Genomic DNA, 22,574 nt, shown 5'->3' with positions numbered 1-22,574 from the left:
CACAAATTGGGATAGCACAGAAGAAATATTTTTATCTATTTTATTAATTTTAAATGTCTCACTACAACACTCTCAGCAATCACTAGACATGTGTCTTGTGTTATAGTGTATTTGTTGGGTATATTTTGGGGTATTGTGAATTTAATTTACTTTAAGAAAGCAGGCTTGGATGGTTGCTTACAATGGCTTTAAAAAGGAAATAAGAACTGATTAACAGTCTTGCCCTGCAACATTGTATTCAGGGGGTGGGATGTCATTTTATCATCAAGTAATGAAGAACTAACTTCATCTCTGTAGAATCTTTTGGAAACATGATTTTTTTTCCTATTTTTTGAAATCTATAGTAAAAATGATTAAAAATTACTGAAGTGTGTAGTTTTGTTTGGTCAATGTACATGGTTTATAAAATGAAACCATGTAAACACAATAAGCTGTAAAATGATTTTTATACAGGTGTTTCTCTCAAATATACAAGACATTTTCTTTTTAGAAGAAAATGCAACTTTGTACTTCATACTGTCTAGACAGCAATTGTGAAAAGATGCCTAACCTCTATTAGCTAGTGAGGTCTTGTTTTGCTGTTTTCGTTTTCCTTTATTTTCTCTGGTCCCCCTTCTTTTCTCACTGCTGAAATTTAAGTCTAGTTTAAAAATGCTATAGCATGCATTTGTTTGTACAAAGGTTTCAACATTAGCATGCAACACAAATTAGCTCTGCTGCAGAAATGAGATAACATGGAAGAAATATTGAAATGGTCAGCACAGTAATATTCTGACACGGCATGTTAATGCTGTTGTGATGAAAAAGGCCTAATTTTCCTGTCTGGATGTTTTGAGGAATGCACATGCCTTTACTAAGAGCTGCTGTATGGTTTGCATCTGTGGCATAAATATTTTCATTACTATGTAGAAGGGCACAAGCAATAACTGTAGATCCAAGTATTCCCCAAACATGGGGTGTTTATATACTAGAACTAAACCGCAGGATATACTTAACTCTTAAAACCTATGGACAAAGTGGTCCAATAGATTCACATTGTATAAGCTGTCAACAACCATGGCATGCTGCTACATGTAGTATTTCATGTAATGCAAGAGACCAGATCCTTATCCCACTGAAGTAATTGACAGAGCTGCCACTGACAAAGGGACCAAAATTTGGCCCCTATTTTCTTCATACCAGTTGGCCCTGTATACATTGGGGCCAAATTAATTGGTTATGTAATTGGACAACCCTCTGGAAGTCCATAGAATTGCACCTGCTTTACCAATGCTGAATTTGGCCTAAACACTTTATAAACTTTATTGTTCAATAAATCATAAGATTTCCAACTCAGGGTATCATTCTCATAGCCTGTTACCTCCTCCCTCAGTTTTTATACACATTTTAGAAAAATAAAAATGAAAAATTATATTTGGTAGAGTGCAAAAGCTGAGTCAGCTGGAATGTGTATATCATTTGTCTTTTTTGATAAAACAGGAACCAAATAGTGGCGATTGGTATTTGAATATCTCCCTTTCATGCTGGGCAGTCACCCTCTGCCTTAGGCTAAGCCTTTCAGACAATTTACAGTAGGATAATAAGAGCAGAAAAAAATGCCATGCCATATAAGACTTTATCCAAAACTAAAACCATGAAAAACAGTAAGGGTTGTTTTTTCCAACACGAGTAGAGAAAAAGGAGGTTCTACACATACAGGCTGACAGTCAGAATAAAACATGCATTTGGAAAAGAAAAGCAATTTCAGGGGTTTCTTGAAAGTAGGGTGGGATGGATGGAGATGGATATCAAGGAAGATTAGTTCCTCACTGTAGAAGCCAATACAGTGAAGAGCCTGCTAAAGCAGGATGGCAGAATCCCTAAAGAGTGAGAGGTCTATTGAAATGAGGCCTAGAGAGGAATTCTTGGATGTAGACCCTGTCTACATTCTTACTGAAGTTGCCATGATAATCATATTGTATCACCCAACCATCTAGGTAATTGGAGAGAAAAGATGAATCTTGGGGGGAGGGAGAGGAGAAGAGGAAGGGCACTCTGTTTGGCATAGATGACCCCCCATCAGGTATTCTTTTAGGGCCAAGGTCAATAAACTAGCTCTTGAACACTGGATTGAGGCAATATCAGTTTTATCTAAAAATATTTTCTGGTTGAGGGGGAAGAGATATTTATCTTCATCTGAATTAATCCTTAAATTTCTCTCAATGTCATTTTAAAAGTCCTTCTGCATTTCTTGCTTCTTACACATTTATACCAAGTTGTGTGTGAAGGGGAAGTTCCTGGCATTATCTTGTTTTTCATCCATGCATCTGGATGATATTTCATTAGTAAATGGTTGAAACAACTAAACTTTAGATTAGTTATTCAGAGTCTAAACAGATTTATAATTCTGCATGGGAGATCCAGCTATTTTAAAGAACTTATTGATTATAAGGCTAGAAGCCATTGTGATCTGCCCTGACTTCCTACATAATCACAGGCCATAGGACTGTCTTGAATTCATTTTTTGAACTAGAGTATTATCTTCTGGAAAAAAATCCAATCTAGATTTTAAAAAATCCCCAGTGAGGGTGGGGTGGGGGAAATCTACCACAACCTTTGGTAATTTATTCCAATTGTTAATTAGCCTCACTAAAATTTGCACCTTTGTCTAAATTAATTTAGTTTCAACTTCCAGCTGTTGGATCTAACCAGTCCTTTGTCTGCTAGATTGAGGAACACTTTTACAGAATTTTTGTCCCCCCATGCAGGTACTTATAAACTATGACAAAGGAGAATATTGTGGGGTAACTTGATTAGGTTAATTAGATTGAACTCCTAGGCCTAGATCCACAAAGGTATTTAGGTACCTAAGTCCCAGTTTTAAGCACCATTGTGCAATCCACAAAACTCTTGGCTGGTGCCTACCTCTGTAGGCACCTAAAATTTATTTGCTGCCTGAGTTTTTGCTGTGAAAGTGCCCTAGGCACCTAAGTTTCTGCCTCTGGACATGTGCACTGCCGCCTCATGCTAGGCATCCAGATGCCTACCTCCCACCTAAGGCCCTGTGATAGCCTCAAGCCAGATAAGCAGAGGAACATCTATCTGACCCATAGATCTTGATCTGGTAAATAGCCTCTGAGTATGCCTACCAAATTGGGTCCCCATTTAAAATCTGTCCGGAAGAGGCAACACAGTACCACCCACCTTAGTACTTTTAGCCCATGGTTTAGCACACACCTGGGATGTGAGACACCCAGGTTCAATATAGCTCTGTGTCTGATTTTAACAGGGATTTCCCACTTCCAGAAGAATGCTCTAACTACTGAACTATGGGATATTTTCATGTGGGTCTCTCACCTGTTGAAGCTGTTCCACTTTGGATAAATAATTAAGTGATATTAGGAAAGGGGGATTAGACCCTGACCTCCCACCTACTAGGTGGGTCCCCTAGCCACCAGGCTGTAGAATCACTCTGGATCTAATCTCATTGAGTGCTCTAACCACTGGGCTAAATGTTACAAGGTAGGCACCACAACCTACTCCTCCTCTGGCCATTTTGTGTAGAATGAGGTTGGTATCTCACTCATTCTCACTAGAAACAGCTTAGGCACCTGTGACTGAGAAGGGTTTCTGGTTTTGGATCAGTAGCAGAGATGGACACCTCCCTGCAGCCATGACCATCTTTGAGAGACAGGTATGATTTAGGACCCACCCCTCTTGTAAGATATCCCCCCAGGGGCTAGCTTAGGCAGATAATCTCCTTGGGTACTGGCTTTTGTAGATTGCCTTCTCAGGCACCTATTTCTCCTGTCCCCTTCATTGTGTAGAGAGCCTATGTGCCCAACTCAGGCTTTGTGAATCCCATTATTTCAGTAATTTTCTAGGCACCTTCAAATTAGACAGTGCAATGCTCAGCTTAAGGCCCTTTGTGGATCTGGACCCTGGAGTCTGTCTTTATCAGGTATATTTTCCAATCCTTTAATTATTCTTGTGGCTCTTCTCTGAACTACTCCAATTTATCAACAGCCTTCTTGAATTTGACAGCAGAACTGTTTTTACACCAGTGCCAAATAAAGAGGTAAAAGAACCTCTTGATTCCTGAGATTCCCCTGTTTATACATCCAAGTATTGCTTTAGCTCTTAGTCACAGCTTTGCACTGGGAAAACAGGACTTGATCCAGGTAGCTACTGTTATAGACACAAAATTTGGTGCTCTCAAACTAGGTGAACAATTTAGAAGGGTGAATAGATGGTACAGAGGAAAAAGCCGGTCATACAGAAAAATTGACTGAAGAGACATTTTATCACTGTGTCAATGGCATTCTTTTCCTAGTTTGATATTGCATGTGGTCTGAGGTTTTTAAAATATTTTGGGATGTGGTCCAATTTCTGTACAAGTAGAAAGATAGTGATTATGCTCTTTAAGTGCTGGCTTACAGAAATAGTTTAATGACGAGAAGGAAGTAGGGCTTAAGATCAGGGGCTAAAGTTTCACCAGGCTTGAATAAACAGATGATTCAAACAGTCTACCTTTGGTAGAAAGAATTTAAAAAAAAAGTGTTACAAATAGAGTTCCATCCCCATATCAATTTGAGATAGTGTTTTTCCTGAAAACGTACAGAAAGATTTAAGTTGTACCTTTTTGTTCTTTGTCAATATAAAATTAGTGAGAGCCAGCTGTGGAGAGGTTACAGGAAATAACTTTCCTACCTCACAAGAGTGCAACAAGAATTAATACTTAACAGTAGGCCAATTGCTACTGTGCAAACAGGCTTTAGAATTCCTAAAAGGAACAAAAACGGCAGACTCTAGTTTATCAGTATAGACATTTTCTAGCTCTTGATCACCAGAGCAGCATACAAGAAAAAGGAACTTGCTACAAAGATCACCAGGTTCTCCTCCCAAATTTCAATGTTACCTACTTTAAGCCTGTGTGGTGCTGCTCTCTTGATCAAGAAGAAACCCTGAGGTAGCAATTCTGTTGATTAAACTGGTCAGAATTGCAGAGCTGATAAATTCTGGCTGCTCTACCCTCAGTAGAATTAATGGACTCTGCTCCCTATAATCTTATGTTTCTCTAGGTCAATAAAGTGCCATTACAGGGTGAGTTCATGCACATACACATGCATGCTAGTGCTAGCACTCTCTCCCCTCTTGCCAATAATGAAAATAGGTCCTAGAACAAAATAAATAGTCTCCCCCCCAGATTGTGAATGAACAAATAAAGTTTACCCACAATTGTAACCATCTTACTAGTTCAAATGTCTGTCTTTCCTTTTATATCTGTCAGCAGGGCCCAATAAGTGAATGAGCCTCAGCCCCATCTATTCTCACAGCAATTTAACTCTTCCTGTCCCAATTACTTAAGGCTGCAGGCCTGAAATGGAAAACCTGTTTTTGGTCTTGGTTCTACTTGGGTAGTCCCTGCCCAACTGTCTAGAGTTTTCTGGGTCCCAGATGAGCAATTTTCCCATTACACAAAAAAGTTAGTTTTTAGTAGACAAAAAGGTGTTGAGTTTGTAATATACTTTGTATTAATTAGAAGTGGGTCTAAGCTGCAAAATTCAGATTGAAACTTTTCCATACTTTGGGAGGGTTTGTATCTGGCAAAATCAAATATTACAGAGTACACACATAGGTACTGTAGGAGTAAAGCCAACCCCCAAAGTTAAAATCATAAGTGTGCCTGAAAAATTTAGACATTTATGAAACTTTTTTTTAACTGCCTCCTGATTTTTGAGCTCCCCTGCCCACTTCAAGTGGGTGTGACGATTAGTGTTGCCAACTCTCAAATTGATAGTAACATAATTCTGGCCACTGATGAAGAAAATCTCTAGAAGACCTAAGTGAGATTGGGGCCCCATTGTGCTAGGCATTATATAAACAGTAAGAGACAGTCCCTCCCTGAAAGGTTACAATCTACAAAAGTTACAATTTTGTGCTGCAGAAGGCACAAAATAAGTCAGTTCTCAGCCCAAAGTATTTTCCATCCTTGAGGCAAAGTGAAGAAGGCACACTAGGGAACTGAGAGGAAAGAATAACTTGTAGTCAGCCTAGGGAAGTCACTATTGCAGGAGATCCAGGTCAAGAGCTGTGGCTTTATTAACAAAGTCTGGATAAATTTATGACCATTTGTAATTAGACATGCTAAGATAAGAGGAATCATTTCATGTTAACAAGTGTAAACTCTTAATTTCAGGGATCAAGAAGGAACCTCCATATTACTTTGCCCAATTTGCCCACTGAATTGTGGCTATATTTCACCTTTTATGGAGGCATGTAATATTATATAAGCCACTATTAAGAGGCAGGATACTGGATATGATGAATCTCTGGTGCAGTTTGACAAGATGAAACATCCATGCCGCCTGACTATTTAAGAGATACTACCTCTAGTTTTCAGAATTTTATTGGCCATTAATCCCCTCTGGTAATTGAAAAAGCTCTTTGGCTCTGGATCTGATCTTGAGCTATTTTTACTTGATTGTGACTATTGCCTTGAATGGTGTTATTCCGGATTTACACTGAATTAAATGAGAACAGAACCAGGCCTGCTGTGTCCAGTGTACTTACATGGCGTTCAAAGGCATGTCTTTATCTCCTCAAGTCTGTATATAGCTCACCACAAGCTTAAAAACAAACATGTAGCTGTGAAAAACTTAATGCTCCAGTCCCCTGGGAATGTGGGTTTGTATTTTGCCCTCACAAAGAACAGAGTGGGGCTTTCACCCTGAAATCCCACTCATCTGATCTAATCTGATAGAGGCAAAGTTTTCACCCAGATGTCCCTTTGCCTCTATGCTATTATTTAGTCTCCTAGCTTTAAATTTTGCTTGTGCAATTATTTGCCCTAGCAAATAATGCATTCCATGTCTACTGTGGGCATTTACACAGGCCCATTTTCACAGATTGAGGTTTTGCACATCTTTCGGTACAGTTTTGAAGTCTATCTTAAAATTTGTCACATTTTTGCTGTTTAAAATAAAACTAGCACATGCCAGAGAGGAGTGGGAGTTTCAGAGTCTCAGCTTTCATCAAAAGCAAACCAATGTGTTTTGACTTCTCCTTTCTGGTAGCATTAATACACTTAAAATCTCCCTTTTATGCATTTTCCCCTCTGTTTCCACTTTTGAAATCATATGACAGACTTCCGTAATTTATATGAAATTTACCTTTAATAGATTGTTTAAAGGTTTCATCCAATATACTTGCACAAAGTGAGCACAGAGGTAGAAGGTTTACTGCTTTTCATCTCGTAACTAACATAGTAACTATCACTCATGAGTAAGATTGTAGAATTGGGCCCTCACAGGACTAATCCCACTCTGGCTACTCATATGAGTAACTACTACTCAATGAGAGTAAGGGTTGTAGATTTGGGATCAGAATGGATAGCATGTACATGTTATGAAACTGTACCCAGCCAAATGCTCTACCAAATCAATTCTTTAAATTGAAGCAGGGAAGTTTACATAAATTACTAAACCTACTATTTAGCCTGTTAACAGCACTGAACCAATAGCAGTCCCAGACTGATGGGACTTTCAAGCAATTTATCTGACTCTGGCAAAGCAAAGCTTGGAGAAGCAGTTGTGCAGGATGGAAGGAGGAGATATATTAAAAAAAGTTTCTGTATGGGAGCCCATCAGTTAAGCATAATGGCTTTGCGCCACAGAACATTAATTACTAGGTAAGTGTTATCATACCCAAGATGGAGGTGGAGAACTAAACTTGGAAAATAGAGTTTTGAGTTGGGTTTTATTTTGCTATTCTAGCCAATTACATTTAGATTTGTGGCAAACATTTCTGCTAACATTTGAGATAGTTGGTGAAAGGCTTATTTCCACTGTTTTTCTAAACCATTCTGTCAGACTTAATCATGCACAAACATCTGTATGGTTCATCAAGAAGTGAAAATCCAGTAGGACATTTAGATGTAAAAAGGTGCAGGCCAGATTTGGATGCCTTATCCCCTTGCCATTTATTGGAACAGCCACTCTGAAATGCTTCTCCCTATCAAGCGAAACATTAAAACTGGAAAACATTTCTTCAGTTGGTATGAATGTTTTAGGTTTCATCACCAAGCTTACAGAGAATAATTGTTTCAATGAGAGACTACAATTCAGTGATTGGGAACTGGAGTAGGAGATCTGGGTTCCAGGACCAGCTCTACTTCTGACTCATAACATGACACTACCTAGTGGTATTTGTTATGAGGAACCAAATAAGCATGTTATGATGCTATGCCAGTATACTTGCATGTCTGCCTCATGTAAAGTTGACTCATTGCATATTGACAAAGTTCTGACACCTAAAATAAAGTTGGAAGGTATTAATGGCTTGATTTTTCAGAAGTGCTGACCACTGCAGCTCCCACAGTAGCTGTGGGTACTCACCCACTCTGCAAATTATAATCTAATTGCTACCATGTGAGATAGGCCTGCAAGAACTGGGGCAGATCCTGGACAACAGGTATTGTGAAAATCTGGAAGGATGGCAACCTGAAACTCACAACTGGCTGGAACAAGATGAGTGATGTGTCAATGGAAGGCAGTTTCAGTTTCTAAATAATGATTTAAGTAGTAGAATGCTTGGAGGAAGTTGCAGAAGGACAAATCAAAACCTGTAGTGATGAAGCACAGATATTGATATTTTGGTTCCTTACAGGCAAGTTAGATTGTGTTGGACTCTAAGAACTATTATTATTCTGAAAAGGAAAGTTTCAGAACAATGTGTGAGGGTTTAGTTATGTTGACTTATTTTTAAGAGTCGAAGTTGTGGATAAAAAGCCCCTGCTGCCTGAAAAATGTATTATGTAATCAGCAAAAGATTCTGCAATAGATCCTGCTAAACTCCTCAAATAGTAGTGTTAGAATTATGTGAAATGGGGAGTTGGTTCCTAATTATAGGGGTGTGCATTTAACAGTGTTATGTAAATAACCACCACTAGCAACCAGGTATTGTTTCCACAGTGTTGACAGTGACTGATTTTTAAAGAATGCTTTGTCTTCATCAAAAGTATTGTGTGGTTTAGGACTACCTTAGTTTAGTGATGGCTAGCAGTGAAGTGAGATTTTTCTAGAATCACCAGTTTTGAAATCCCAGTTTTGCTTTAGTCTTACCTACCTCTGTACATTTTAAGCATTTCAATCAGACTAGAATTATGGGATTACAAACCAAGGCAAATATTGATTAGTATCACTTACCTGCTGCCATCTGGAACAGAAATTGGTTTAACAGACAACACAGTGGAGGTGAGAGACTGAAATTGGGAAGGGGAGGAAGAAATTAGACAGGAATATTTTAAGATGGACTGCAGTCAGCACTTTTTTTAAATCATTGAAGAATTTGTATTTTCTTACCTATTCTTCCCCTATCCACTCTATGCCTGATCTTCTCTTTTTAAAAAAAGGTGTCAAACTGATCCCCAAATTTGGTGCCTGAGTAAGTGATGTGAGCAGATAAGAGTACTAGCTATAACAATCTTTCATCACCACAGGAAAGCAGTTTGATCAAATGATCAGCAAAATGAAGTGTATATATGCCTGTGCATGCATGAAAGCGGGAAGAAAGTTCTTGTCACTCTTTAGTCAGCTATGTTTAATATACAATTATCACTTCAACTTTTATCTTCTAGATGATTTCTAACCTTTTTCATAGCTTTTAAATTTACATGTAAACCCTGGACTAATTTGATAGTCAATGCACAAATATGCAGTACTTTGAGAGGATGGGATAGCTGCTGTGAGCAAATCTATCTCGGTGCAGGTGAACAGGTAGCTGTATTTGGGGGGGGGGGGGGGGTAAGAGCAGGTAGCACAAACAAGGGACACTCAGTGACAGGACCAGACTAGTAGAAGAGGTGACGGTTATAATTTCACTTGCTGTCACCATAAATGTAACATTAAACAATTTTTAAAAAGGTATTAACATTTGGGTCTAGATGGAGACTAAAGCAAAAGAAGGTGGTCAGTGACATAAAAAGCACACATTTTATTTAAAATTCATTCTAATATTTGAGGATTTGTAGCTTTTGAATATTTTTAGTACAGTATTGAGAGAGTGGTCATTTTATCCATGCTATATCTGTATAGTCTACCAAGAATTTAGAAGGACAAACATACATTTCCTGAATGAATTTTGAAAAATTCAATTGTGCAATGATGTGCTAATGGACTTTGACACTGAACTCCCTTTCTTATTAATGGGAAGACTTGTTGATTTGGGGAACTTTTGGTATTTGCCTAGAGCTTGTTTTTTCCAAACTTAGACATTTTCAGTCACTAGTGCCTCATGTAAGAGCTCATTTTCAATCTTAGTCTTCACAAGACACTTTGGCCCAAATTTTCAAACATGTCCACTAATATTGGGTGCTTTAGCTTTGGGGTGCTCAACTTGAGTGTTCAATATCTCTAAAAGTTGGGGCCTCAATTAGGGTTACCATACGTCCTTTTTCCCGGACATGTCCGGCTTTTCGGCAGTCAAACCCCCGTCCGGGAAAATGGCGGCTCTGTTTAAGAGCCCGGCTGCCTGAACGCTACCGGCTTCGGGCAGCCCCGTGCCCGGAGACCCTGCGCCGCCGGAGCCCGGGAGGGGAAGTGCCCGGCTGGGGAAGTGCCCGGCTGGGGGCGCAGGGTCTGCCCGAAGCCGGTAGCTCTCGGGCAGCCCGGTTCTTAAACAGAGCCTCCAGCGGCTGGGGCTCTGTGTAACTGACACTGGGTCAGTTACACAGAGCCCCGGGGGCTGGAGGCTCCAGCCGCCCCCGCTCTGTTTAAGAACCGGGTTGCCCGAGAGCTACCGGCTTCGGGCAGCCCCGTGCCTGGAGACCCTGCGCCCCCAGCCGGGCACTTCCCCTCCCGGGCTCCGGCGGCGCAGGGTCCGGAGGCACCGGGCTGCCCGAAGCCGGTAGCTCTCGGGCAGCCCGGCTCTTAAACAGAGCCTAAGAGGAGCAGAGCCTCCAGCTGCGGGGGCTCTGCTCCTCTTCGGCTCTGTGTAACTTATACAGTGTAAGTTACGCAGAGCCGCCAGAGCCCCGGAGGGGAAGTGCCCGGCTGGGGGCACAGGGTCCGGAGGCATGGGGGCTGCCCAAAGCCAGAGCGCTACCGGCTTCACGGTTTGCTGGGCAGCCTCCAGACCCTGCGCCCCCAGCTGGGCGCTTCCCCTCCCGGGCACCAGCTGCGCTGGGGAAGCGCCGGCTGGGGGCGCAGGGTCTGGGGGCTGCCCGGGAAACCGTGATGCTGGTAGCACTGGGGCAGCCCTTTCCCCCTGGCTGGGAGTGGGAGGGAGGAGGGGGTGGAGTTAGGGTGGGGGAAGGGGCGGAGTTGGGGCGGGGCTAGGGGTGGGGAAATGGGCGGGGCCATGGCCCGTGGAGGGTCCTCTTTTTTTATTTATGAGATATGGTAACCCTAGCCTCAATGTCTCAACTCCATCTGACTGGTATCAATTACAGTGGCAAGACTAGCAAACAGGTCTGATATCTACATAAAGACTGTGTGAGTTCACCGACCAGGATTTTCAAAGGTGACTAGTAATTCTGAGTGCCTTAATTGTTAGGTGCAATTTTTTTTTAAGGGGCCTAATTACAAGAACCAGGTACTTGGCACTTTAAGGTTGGACACCCAAAAATTGAAGTACTCTGTAAAGGTGTGGACTCACCCCTGCAGCACCCCCTACTGGTTGCTTTGGGGAATCAGCTCATCCAGCATCTGGAGCACCCTCTCTACAGGCCAGTGATCCATCAGTCCTCTTCTGGCCCCCGTATCCCTCCCAGGACCCAGTGCCCCTATTATTGGGATGCTGCCCCCTGGCAGTACCCCACAGATCTGGGTCTCCCCTCCCTGGGGAACCCCCTCCCACTGGAACCCCTTCCCACTATCCCCACCTTGCCTCAGTACTAGGCCACTGCCAGTCACCAACTAGCCCCCGCTCCCTAGGGCAGACTGCAGTATAAACCACTCATCACTGGCAAGAGGTGTTTGGACCTGCTGCTGTGGCCTAGCCCTGGGCTGCCCTCTGCAACCCCCTGTACCCCTTGGGGTAATACTAGGCCACAGCCTGGGGCTTTCCAGGCTGGAGCTCCTCAGCCTTTCCCCAGCCCTGCTCCACTCAGGTACTTTGTCTTAGCTCCCTGCAGCCAGGCCCTTCTCTCTCTCTCTGTGCAGAGAGACTTTTTTGGCCTCTGGCTCCCAGCCTTTTTATACAGGCCAGCTGTGGCCTGATTGGGGAAGTAGCCACAGGTGTGGCTACTTCACCAATCAGCCCAGCTTTTAGAGCTGCAGCCCTCTGCCAGGGCTGCTTTAAGCCCTTCCAGGCAGGAGCCGGGTAACCACCCTGCTACGCACCCCAAATCACTAATCATTTCTGAAAATCTTGTCCAATATAATTTGAGGTGAATTTTCAAAACATGATGCATATTCAGTTTTTATATTACCATTTATGCATACAAGTTATATGCAAAAATCACATGTGCACAAAGAGGCCTTTTGTAGACAGTGTATCTAAAAATAAATGTCAGAACAAATTGGTACGGATTGTACCACTTTTCTTTTGCTTTGTATCCCTATCTTGAATTCCTACCTCTTACTTGGTTTTAAACAATAGTTTTGTGTTAAACTCACAACATCTATTAAAAGTAATATGAACCATGAGAGAGTTATAAAAATAAAGTTATGAGCATGAAAGTTTTCCAACAGCTGAAACGGTCATGATCAGCCTTACAGTAGGAAGGAAGTTATTCATATAAACTTCTTATTGTGCAACAGTTTTAAATGGCTATTTATCTGAAATATTTCTCAAGGTTTATGGCAAGTTATTTAGAGATGACAAATATCAGTAAGGCCTCTAGCACACACCAATCCTGTGCATATGATCTCTTACACCAGTTTTGGCTGATTAAAAACTTGGACTATACATCAGAGACTGTTAAAGTAAAACTCATGCCTATGCTCAGTGAATATGGAATTGTCTCATGGAGACTGTAGATCTAAGCATGTGATACTACATGGATCAAAATAGAGTATCCTTACATAAGATGAGGGGTGCAGCAATGAATTTAATTTTTTCCTCAGTCAGGTACAGCCCCTCAGTCTCCTGGCAACATGCCAATGTACCCCTCAGTTGAGCAGTGTTAGACAGGAATGTTCAAATAGTTAGCTTGTGTTAATTTCCAGGATGTTGGATCGGAGTTATATTTTCCAAAGTTTTCAGGTAGCTTCGCTTAAGAGCACCTTCCCTTTTCAATGGAACAATACAAACAGTCCTTGGCTATCTATAGGCCTGTTTCACCCAAAAATCTAATCTAGTATAGTAAAGCTCTTCCCCCCCCCCCCCCCCAACTCCCCTCTCTCTTTACAGGATTTGATATTCAATGGCTGGAAATCTAGATATCAAGTGGCCGAAATGAATGTGAACCCTATCTTAGAGGAGATTCTGATTAAAAGATCACAACAGAAGAAAAGGACTTCTCCCTTAAATTACAAAGAGAGGCTTTTCGTGCTTACGGAATCAATGTTGACATACTATGAAGGTCGAGCAGAGGTAGGAGATAAGGTTTTATATTCCATTGCTTTTGTTCTCTGAGAAAAATGCTTGCTTTTCTTCCTGTAGTATATTGAAGCTTTTCTGTTCTGGAGGGGTGATGGTTGTGGGTGCTACTGAATGGGTATCACTGATCACTTCCCTGACTGATAGCACAGATTTATGGAGACAAATGATCACTCCATTCAAAAACAAAACTTAATCAAGGATCTAATCAAGTCTGTCAACTGTTAATCCATAAAATGATTTTAATATCACTTTGAGAAGTATTTAAACTAGGATGATACTCAGCCTCCCAAGTACTGTGTCAGAAAGGCTTAAACTTCCTGCTGTAGTTTAACAGTACCCCCATTTCCTACAGACACTATGCAGTGCTACAACCCCTGTTGAGTCCCAGGCTCTCACATGTCTTCCTTGTAGAGTTAGTATAGGCGCTTATGCAAGTGCTCCCCCAACCTCTCCTCCCCCCATGCACACACAAAAACCTCTCACCTGAGTTAGGTGGTGCTTTCAATCTGGACTAGCAGACACTGCTCAGGATAAGGGTTAGAGCCTGGCTTCTGCCTTTGCTCAGGCTGGTAACCTGTCCACTTTTCACTGAGTAAGCCATTGAGTGATTTAGCTAGTAGATATTCCTCCAGTGCCTTCCCACAATTTCCACTTTCTGCCCAGAAGGACTGACAGGTTCTCAGAGTTCACCATGAAAGAACTTGAGTTAATCACAAAGAAACATGGATTATGCCCCCAGAACCTTAGCAACACACACTGAGCGCAGCACTAGTGAGGAAAACAGTAATTTGGGTATGACTTTGCAGTATGACTGCTCATACCCAGGCTAACTCTGTAGCAGAGAGACACCCAAAGAGACAAGAACCAGTTGCATACACTAAGACAGAGAATACAGTCAGGCTACATCATAGTAGCAACACTGTTTGCTTTATGCATTGTTATATACAAAAGACTACATTAATGAACATTGAGATTGCAAAAGCAAGTATTTTTCAAAAAGTTAAGAAAGGCCAGGATTAAAATTGCATGTGGCCTTGTCTACTGTACAACCCCATGTAGACCATTTCCCCTTAACTGAAGGCTCAACTTCCCTTTGAATTTAGTTCATGTAAATGTAAGGAATGTGTCAAAATGGCCAATGTTGGGTCCTATGCTTTTCTTGGTGGGGGCAGGGGGCTAGGATACTGCCCCTTGCCCCTGCTCTTGGGGCACCCAGGGCCCTGTTAGGGGCCTAGCAGGGCTAGCTTTAGGGCAATTCACCCTAAGAGGGCCTTGCACCATCCCTAAGGACCCTTCACTGACATGCTGCCAAAGGCACCGGCAGCCAATTGAGCTGCCGCTGAAGTCCCACCACTGTCTTCAGCAGCAGATCTTTTGAATCGGGCCCCGCAGTGCCTGAAGCTAGCCCTGGGACCCAGGAAGATGGTAGGAGGAAAGCAGTCTGGTTTGCCCCTCACTCTGAGCCACAGTACCTCTCAACCCCTGCAGGTTTCTTACCCCTTGGGTAGAATTATCCTCAGTCCTTGACACTGGGGAAGGGAGTCTTTCTGCCTAGCTGGGGCAGGGTTTCCCTTCCTCTAGATCTCTGGTCTGCCAACTCTCAGCAACACAGCTCTAGTCCTCTCTTCTTCTCCCCCTGCACCCGAAGTAGGGGATTTTATAAGGTTCCTGACAGGGCCTTAATTGACTACAGGTGCTCCAATTAACCTGTAGTAACCTTTCCTAGTCTACAGGGAATCACGCCTTAATTAGCCTAGGGCTTATATATCTCCCCTCTCCCAGTGCTCCCTGGCCCTGCTGTATCACAGGAGAAACCGCATTTGATGTGAAGAACACAAGATGAGCCAAATTTGCTCTCCTTTACATTGGTCTACTCATTTAATCATGGTTACTGAAATGAAGGAAAACACAAACTTGTGCTTTGCTACTCTGGTAGCTGAACCATTGTCTGCATTAATTCGGCTATGGTCAGCAATAAGTAATTTTTGTAGCGTAGACAAATCCTCTGACCCTCACCCTCAAGTGAGCTCTAGGATCATTTTTATCAGACAGCCTACACCTGATATGGACAAGAATATCCTCAAAATGAACATCTGGATTCTCTGCTCCACTAAGACCACTTTGTGCAGTTTAAGCAGCAGAAACTAGTCTTAAATGACTGGAGATAGCCAGTGGAGAATTGCTTCTGTGCTTCCACCTGCAGAAAGTTGGTCGAGGTGGCTGTCTTGCCTCCTGTGTTAGCTGCCCCATCCAGGGTGTAAGGGGAAGGAGGGGCACAACAGGATGTGGTGGAGCAGAGTGCCACTGTGCCTGATCCTCCTCTGGATAATAGCGTATTAGAAAGTTTACACCAGTTGCAGAATTTAGAGTAGGGCCATTGCTGCTCTAACTTCCACTGGGGCATGCAGCCAAAGGTCAGAGAGCTGCAAGCAGATCCCTGCAGCTACCCCTCTCCACTAGAGAGCAGAGCTTAGACATAGTGGAGGATCAAGGCCCAGATGTATACTTGTATTACTATATTGACTATGGAGTTCACAGGTGTATTTGTCTTGGGATGTGGATTAATCTCTTCATTTTCTGTGCACATGGCTTTGGTTTCAGATCTTCTTGGAACGGTTACCTAACAGTGCATGTCTTGTCTCAATTAACTTCTGGCTCAAAATAAAGGTGAAATTAATTAACACCTTTTCACTGCCACCCTGAGGAATCTGTCTTTTTTTTTTTTTTTGGCTGAAATTCTTTTGGATGCTAATTAGGCTTTCATTGATTTGACTCCGTGTATTATCTGAAGCAATGTTACATTCTCTCTCTCTCTCTCTCTCTCTGGGTACTAAATTTGGAGAGACAGGATACATATTTTTCAGTAACTTCATTTTAACAATTCTGCTGTATGTTAAATAAAAATGATTGACACATGAAGGCCTCTCTGAAACACTGATGTTAGTGGTCCTTTGTGTCACTGAATAAGTGAAGTGGAAGAGAGTCTATTTTTTAGATTTCTGGCGGAGGTTGTAGATCTTTATCTGCAGTAAGTTAGTTGATGGTATATCTATGAACTAGATCAGGTAGACAAAACTGATGATTCAATACTAACGTAGTTCCAGTGCCTCTGGTTCTTTACTGTATTATAGTAGAATAGTTGAAGGGTTTCTGCTCAATCAGTTATGTGGCTGAAGTGCGGTGGTTGAATTTTTAGGCATTGTTAATAAAGGATAGATATGGATATGGCATAGAGCTAAACTAGGGTTACCATATTTTAATTTAAAAAAAGGAGGACACTCCACGAGCACCACCGGCCCCTCCCTCCCTATTTTCCCAGACATGCCCGGCTTTTTGGGATTTCCTCCTGGATGGGGATTTAAGGCCCAAAAAGCCGGACATGTCCGGGAAAATCTGGACGTATGGTAACCCTAGCTAAACTGTAGGTTAGGGCTGATGTTTACAGTTAAGATTGATGAGTAAGACTGGGAAATTATCAGGAGGATACCATGATATCTCATTATCCGCTCAGTTGCAGTGGTACCAGTCTCAATCAAATGTGATATATTTAAGAACTCTGGGCCATCTTCTGCTGCTGGATGCACACGTACAACTGCCCATGTAGCCAATGAAGCTGAGGCCTCAAATCCTGACTCAGTGGGTGTTTGCCTGAGGAATAACTGAGTAAAAAATGAATGAGGAGCCCAGGACTTGAGTTTAGTTTAATAACTGGGCCAATCCATTAAAATAGACTCAATTAGTTAATATGCACAAGAGAAATGGTGGGTGGTTCATGACTGTAGGTAAAGAAACAAAATTAGATACGGAGTATGTCTGGTAACAAGGGGAATATTATATATATTTATAACAACGAAAGGCAGAATCTGGATTCTGCTGTCCTGTAACAATGTAAAAGTAGTAATGAAGAAGCATGCACTGTGAAATACTGTTGAAACAGAGATGATATGCAGTGCTTAAAGTGTGTGTGTTGGGGTGGTGGTGGTGGTGGGGGGGTGGTCTACAGACCTGCCATAAATAAAATATTGAGATGGTCACTGAGGAGCATATTCGAAGCACTGTCTTACCAAAGCTGCTCCTGCTCCCAGAGAGCCCTCCCCAACTTAACTCACACACTAATCATATCACGACTGCTTTATCAGTAAAGCAAATCTGCATCACCAGGAAAGAGGGAATGTTTTGCAGATTAGCTTCAGCAGCCAGTTTTTTAAAAAGGGAAACCACATACAGTATACTGAACGAAACTTTGGGGAGGGAAAATTTTGGCTAAGTACACTGGGGCAAAGCCCTAGACTTAGGAATAGTACCCAGGGAATTTTAGTGTTCCTGGTAAACAGATAGGATCTTTAAAGGTTTAATTTCTTCAAAGTATCCTGCTTTTAGAGAAAACAAGGAGAACAAAGAGCTTTATAAAAGGTAATCAGGGTAAAAGGAGGACACAAACAAATCTCAACAATGGAGATACATACCAAGGATAAATTTAGCTCAATATGTTGTGCTGAGAAATTTAAGAACTAGTTAGAAAGGAAGGAGGTTCTGTTATGGTTAAAATGACTTCCATTTTTGGCTGTATTGCTCAGATACTGTGAAATTATTGTGTGGGTGTTGGAAAGATCGCATGACTGCCTTACAGGATTGTGCTAACAAGACGACGCACAAGTCAATCAGTGACTGATTAAAATCCCCCAAACCTAACTAAGCTGTTGTGGGTTGAACAATGTGTCAGTGTTGGGAAGAATCCTTACAGTCAATTTTCACATTGCAAAAGTGGCCAATCAGAGTGGAAGATGATTGATCTAATCTGTAAAGATGGAAAACTTTCCACAGATCTGCTCATCACATAGGCGCTGGAGATGGTGGTGGTGAAACAGTGAACTTGCCACTCTGAACTTTAGAGTGCAGATATGGGGACCTGCATGTAAAGTTCTAAGCTTAACTACTAGCTTAGATCTGGTTTTGCTGCCACCACTACCAAGTGCTAACTCCCTTCCTTGGGTAGCCTTGAGAGACTCCTCCACCAATTCACTGGTGAACACCGATCCAAAACCCCTTGGATCTTAAAACAAGGAAAAATCAATCAGGTTCTTAAAAAGAAGGCTTTTAATTAAAGAAAGAAAGGTAAAAATCTCTGTAAAATCAGAATGGAAAATAACTTTACAAGGTAATCAGATTCAAAGAGCCCAGAGGAACCCCCTCTAGTCTTAAGTTCAAAGCTACAGCAAACAGAGGTAAACACTCTAGCAAAAGGAACATTTACAAGTTGAGAAAACAAAGATAAACCTAACACGCCTTGCCTGGCTGTTACTTACAAGTTTGAAATAGGAGAGATTTGTTCAGAAGATTTGGAGAGCGTGGATTGATGTCTGGTCCCTCTCAGTCCCAAGAGCGAACAACCCCCAAAACAAAGAGCACAAACAAAAGCCTTTCCCCCCACCAAGATTTGAAAGTATCTTGTCCCCTTATTGGTCCTTTGGGTTAGGTGTCAGCCAGGTTACCTGAGCTTCTTAACCCTTTACAGATAAAAGGATTTTGGAGTCTCTGGCCAGGAGGGATTTTATAGTATTGTACACAGGAGGGCTGTTACCCTTCCCTTTATAGTTATGACACCCCTCCCCCCTTTTAAAAACCTGAGCATGTTCACAGCCAAGGACGCCAGTTAGGTAGTGCGGAGGGGGTGGCCAGCTACTCCTCCAAAGAGCAGCCCTGAGTTGCAAATGAACTGTCTACTGGCTCACCTGAGCATGAAGGACAGGCAGTCTGCTGGTGCTCTGAATGGACTCCAGGGTTGCTTCAGAGCCCTATTCTCATAGAAGAGCCGTGAATGACCCACCGTGCTGTCAGACACTGCTGCTCTGGATGGGAGAAGGCACAAGTAAATCAGTGAACCCTGTGCACCTGCAGCTGGTGAGTGGGAGCACTTGGAAGAGGGGGTGGAATGAAGACTCCCCTTCATCCCTTACTCTCTCTGTATGGATGTGTGATTGACAGGTGAGGGAGCTACTCAATGGGCGTGCTGCCATATGATGTATAGGGGCACTGCCTGGTGACTGAGGTAGAGTATAGCGGTGGGGGGCATTGCTAGGTGATTTGGGGGTGAGTACAGGGGTTGGGGGCACTACCAGGTGATTTGAGGTGAGTATGGGGTGAGGGCACTTGCAGGTGATTTGAGGCTGTATGGAGGTGGGAGGCACAGCTGAGTGATACAGGAAATAATCACAACAAATGCTCCTGAAACAGACAAATTTTTATATCTTAACCTTCAAAAAATCCAAGAGCTTGCGGGGGCCCCTGCTGAAAGTTGCCCTCTCCTATTCAAATGTGAAATGGCAGACCTGTTCATGGCTGGGAGGGAGAGCAACACAGCCCAGCTAGCACCCAGAGCCTGCTCTGTATTGTGCAGTGCGCCAGCCAGGGCCTAGATTGTGCGTTGTGCCACATACTGGGCCCTCACCTGCCAGCTGAGGAAACCATGGTGGTGGCTCCTCTTGGCATTGGAGACCAGCTTGGTCTGGGAAGCAGACCTGTCACCAGTGGTGAGGGGCTCTCCAGCAGGGAAGGGAAGGAGTGTGCATGGGAGAAGGGCAGGAACCGGGGCTCTGTGAGAAGTTGGACTGATGGTGGGAGGCTTCCTTGAGGGCTGTGGAAAGGTCAGGTTGGGGGGGAAGGGGGCCTTCTGGCACCCATGGCTGATCATGACTTTGCAGATACAACAATGAAGGAAAAAGTGCTGCCTTTGCCTCCACCACAGGCATTGCATAAAATCTGAAAAGCTGTTTGGCCAGGATTCACAATGGGATTTAAACACTGCAGTGCTGACTTTTGCAACGCTTAACTTCCAGACACCTCAAAAATCTCAGGAACAATGTGAGAGGGGAGAGTTAGATGCATAAGAATGCAATCCACAAAAGCCAGCATGCAGGCAGGGAGCCACCAAAGCTAGCTAATGGGAGATGCACAGGAAAGGGGTGTGTCCTAAGCTGTGCCCCTCTTACAGAAATAGGGACCTAATTCAGGGATTTGCCTACCTCTGCTTGTGATCCACAACTCACCACTCTGAGTCAGGTGGCTTAGGGCCTAAGTTGTTTGTTGTGAGAATAAGGGAGACACCCCTCTCTCCTGCAAAACTAGTAGGTGGTAGGGGCGTCACTGCCTATTTTATAACTTTTTAGCCCAGTTCAATTTCCAGTTTCAATTTCCCCCCTCTGCCTTGGAGGAGAGGGGATATTAATAGGTGTCTCCTACCACAGGAAAGTGCTTGAACCAGTGAGCTATGAGGAATATAGTCTGGTGTGGGGCTCTCAGTCTCTTCCGTTGAAGCTATTCCATTCTGTATAAATAGTCATTGGAGCACTGGGTCTCCCACCTCCCAGGTGGGTACCTTAACCACCAGGCTATAGTAATTTAGGGTGTGGGGTTGTCAAGAGCAGTAGATGAGAACCATAAAGTGATATGGAGCAGGAGAGCTAACGAGTAAAGGAGGTAGCATTGGAGAGCAGAAGTAGCTTGTGACAACCTGTATGGTTTCATAACTTGTCTTTGTGGAGTTAAATTAAGTTACGGTGAATGTGTTTAAGTGCAACATTTGAAAAGTGGCGTAGGTCTTAGATTCGATGTGTGTGTGTGTGTAGCTTGGTGTTTGTGGTGACTGTGGTTCTTTAGCTGTATGGAGCCAAAACACATGAGGCAAGCAATATGTTTCAAATAGGGGTCATTTAAAAATGTTTCCTTTTCATAAGTTAGTAACTATTTCCCCCCAAAATAACACGGGGAATGCAATTGTCCTTTAAAGTGTTCTTCTGTTAAATTTGTAGAATAAATTCAGTCATTAAGATGTGAAACAGAGGCATTTTAATTCTGCTCTAAGTGCAAATCTCAATCAGTCCTAAGAGTGGCACTACTAAAGAAGACTCCATAATGTTTGACTCTGCTGGGAAACCATAAGGGTGGAAACCTGAAATAAATTTTGAAGACGTTGAAAGGAAATGCTGGTAGAATAGTTAGCCAATACTGAATCAGCAATTCTGTGAACAATAGAAATGTTTCCATGTACATATAAATAAAAATAGCGTTCACTGTTTGGGAGTTGTGATGCTACCTGATCAGTTTTCTACAATGATAAGAAGGTGGGCACTGGTGAGCCTTTAAGTACTTGGTGCTCATATACACAGAAGCAACTCCCTTCCCCCTACCCTAATAATAGAGAGGAGGAATAGATCTCCTAGGTGTATCAGCGTGATACAGTAAAAGACAGTGAAGAATTCAGTAAAACTTTCTGTAGGGAGGGGACCTTTCTACTTAACTGTTTGCTGTTATTTTATTTAAATAACTGAATAAATATGTTAGTAATAGCAAATCAGGAAATTCCCAGGCCAGTTTTTATTTAAGTGCAAAATAATTTGGCTTGTGGTAGCTGGACACGCCCTTCCTTTGAATCAGGGCTCCTGACTGTAATAGAACAACAGGGTAAAAGCAAATCTTGTTCTTGAGCATCTTATTAATGTGGAGGCACAGCTGACATTGAATTAAATACTTTTGGGTAAAGTCAGCCCTGGCATAAGTGAAGGAACTTCGCTTCAATGGAGCTGGACTTACTGATGTCAAGGTCAAATTGAACATTTTTCAGTTTTAATACCTCATTTCACCAGAATGTATGCTTTTCTGCATGAGCTGAAGTTTCAATCTAAGTCAGGGGTTCTCACAGCAAATTTTTTTGGTGACCTCGGAGTGCGGCCGCCAACTCTTGCTGCTTGCTGCTTTGACAATTTTTCCTAAAATACTCAATTAACTTTAGGAAAAACAAATAAATATGCACCTGTACATGACCAAATCTTTGTAATTTATTTATGTAGTTGTTTTTTTTTTTTTTGAAGACTCAATAATAAAAATAATGTACAGTTGTCTATTCTTTACTGGACCTACACAGACTAGAAACACAAATAAGATGCTTTGCACATTCTTGATTTTGTTTGTTTGTTGTTTCTTTTGCTTTTTGGTTGCTTTTTTTAAAAAAAGACTTGCTAGCTAGTAAGTCTGCTGCTGCAAAAAGTAATATT

General features: G+C 42.4%; 1 protein-coding gene across 2 annotated transcripts in view; it reads left to right on the top strand.

Moving 5' to 3' along the window:
• TEC (tec protein tyrosine kinase) overlaps positions 1–22,574 on the top strand; it is an 86,458-nt gene that overhangs the window by 700 nt on the left and 63,184 nt on the right. For both annotated transcript variants that reach the window (XM_054030492.1, XM_054030493.1), the window contains exon 2: positions 13,333–13,515. In XM_054030492.1, coding sequence (XP_053886467.1) covers positions 13,378–13,515 — 138 coding nt within the window. In that variant the 5' untranslated portion in view covers positions 13,333–13,377. The remainder of the gene's footprint in view (positions 1–13,332; positions 13,516–22,574) is intronic.

The sequence above is a fragment of the Malaclemys terrapin genome, chromosome 5 (assembly GCF_027887155.1).
Source record: "Malaclemys terrapin pileata isolate rMalTer1 chromosome 5, rMalTer1.hap1, whole genome shotgun sequence".
Lineage (NCBI taxonomy): Eukaryota > Metazoa > Chordata > Testudines > Emydidae > Malaclemys > Malaclemys terrapin.
Note: the sequence above shows the minus strand (reverse complement) of the source record. Positions and strands in the feature narration are given on the sequence as shown.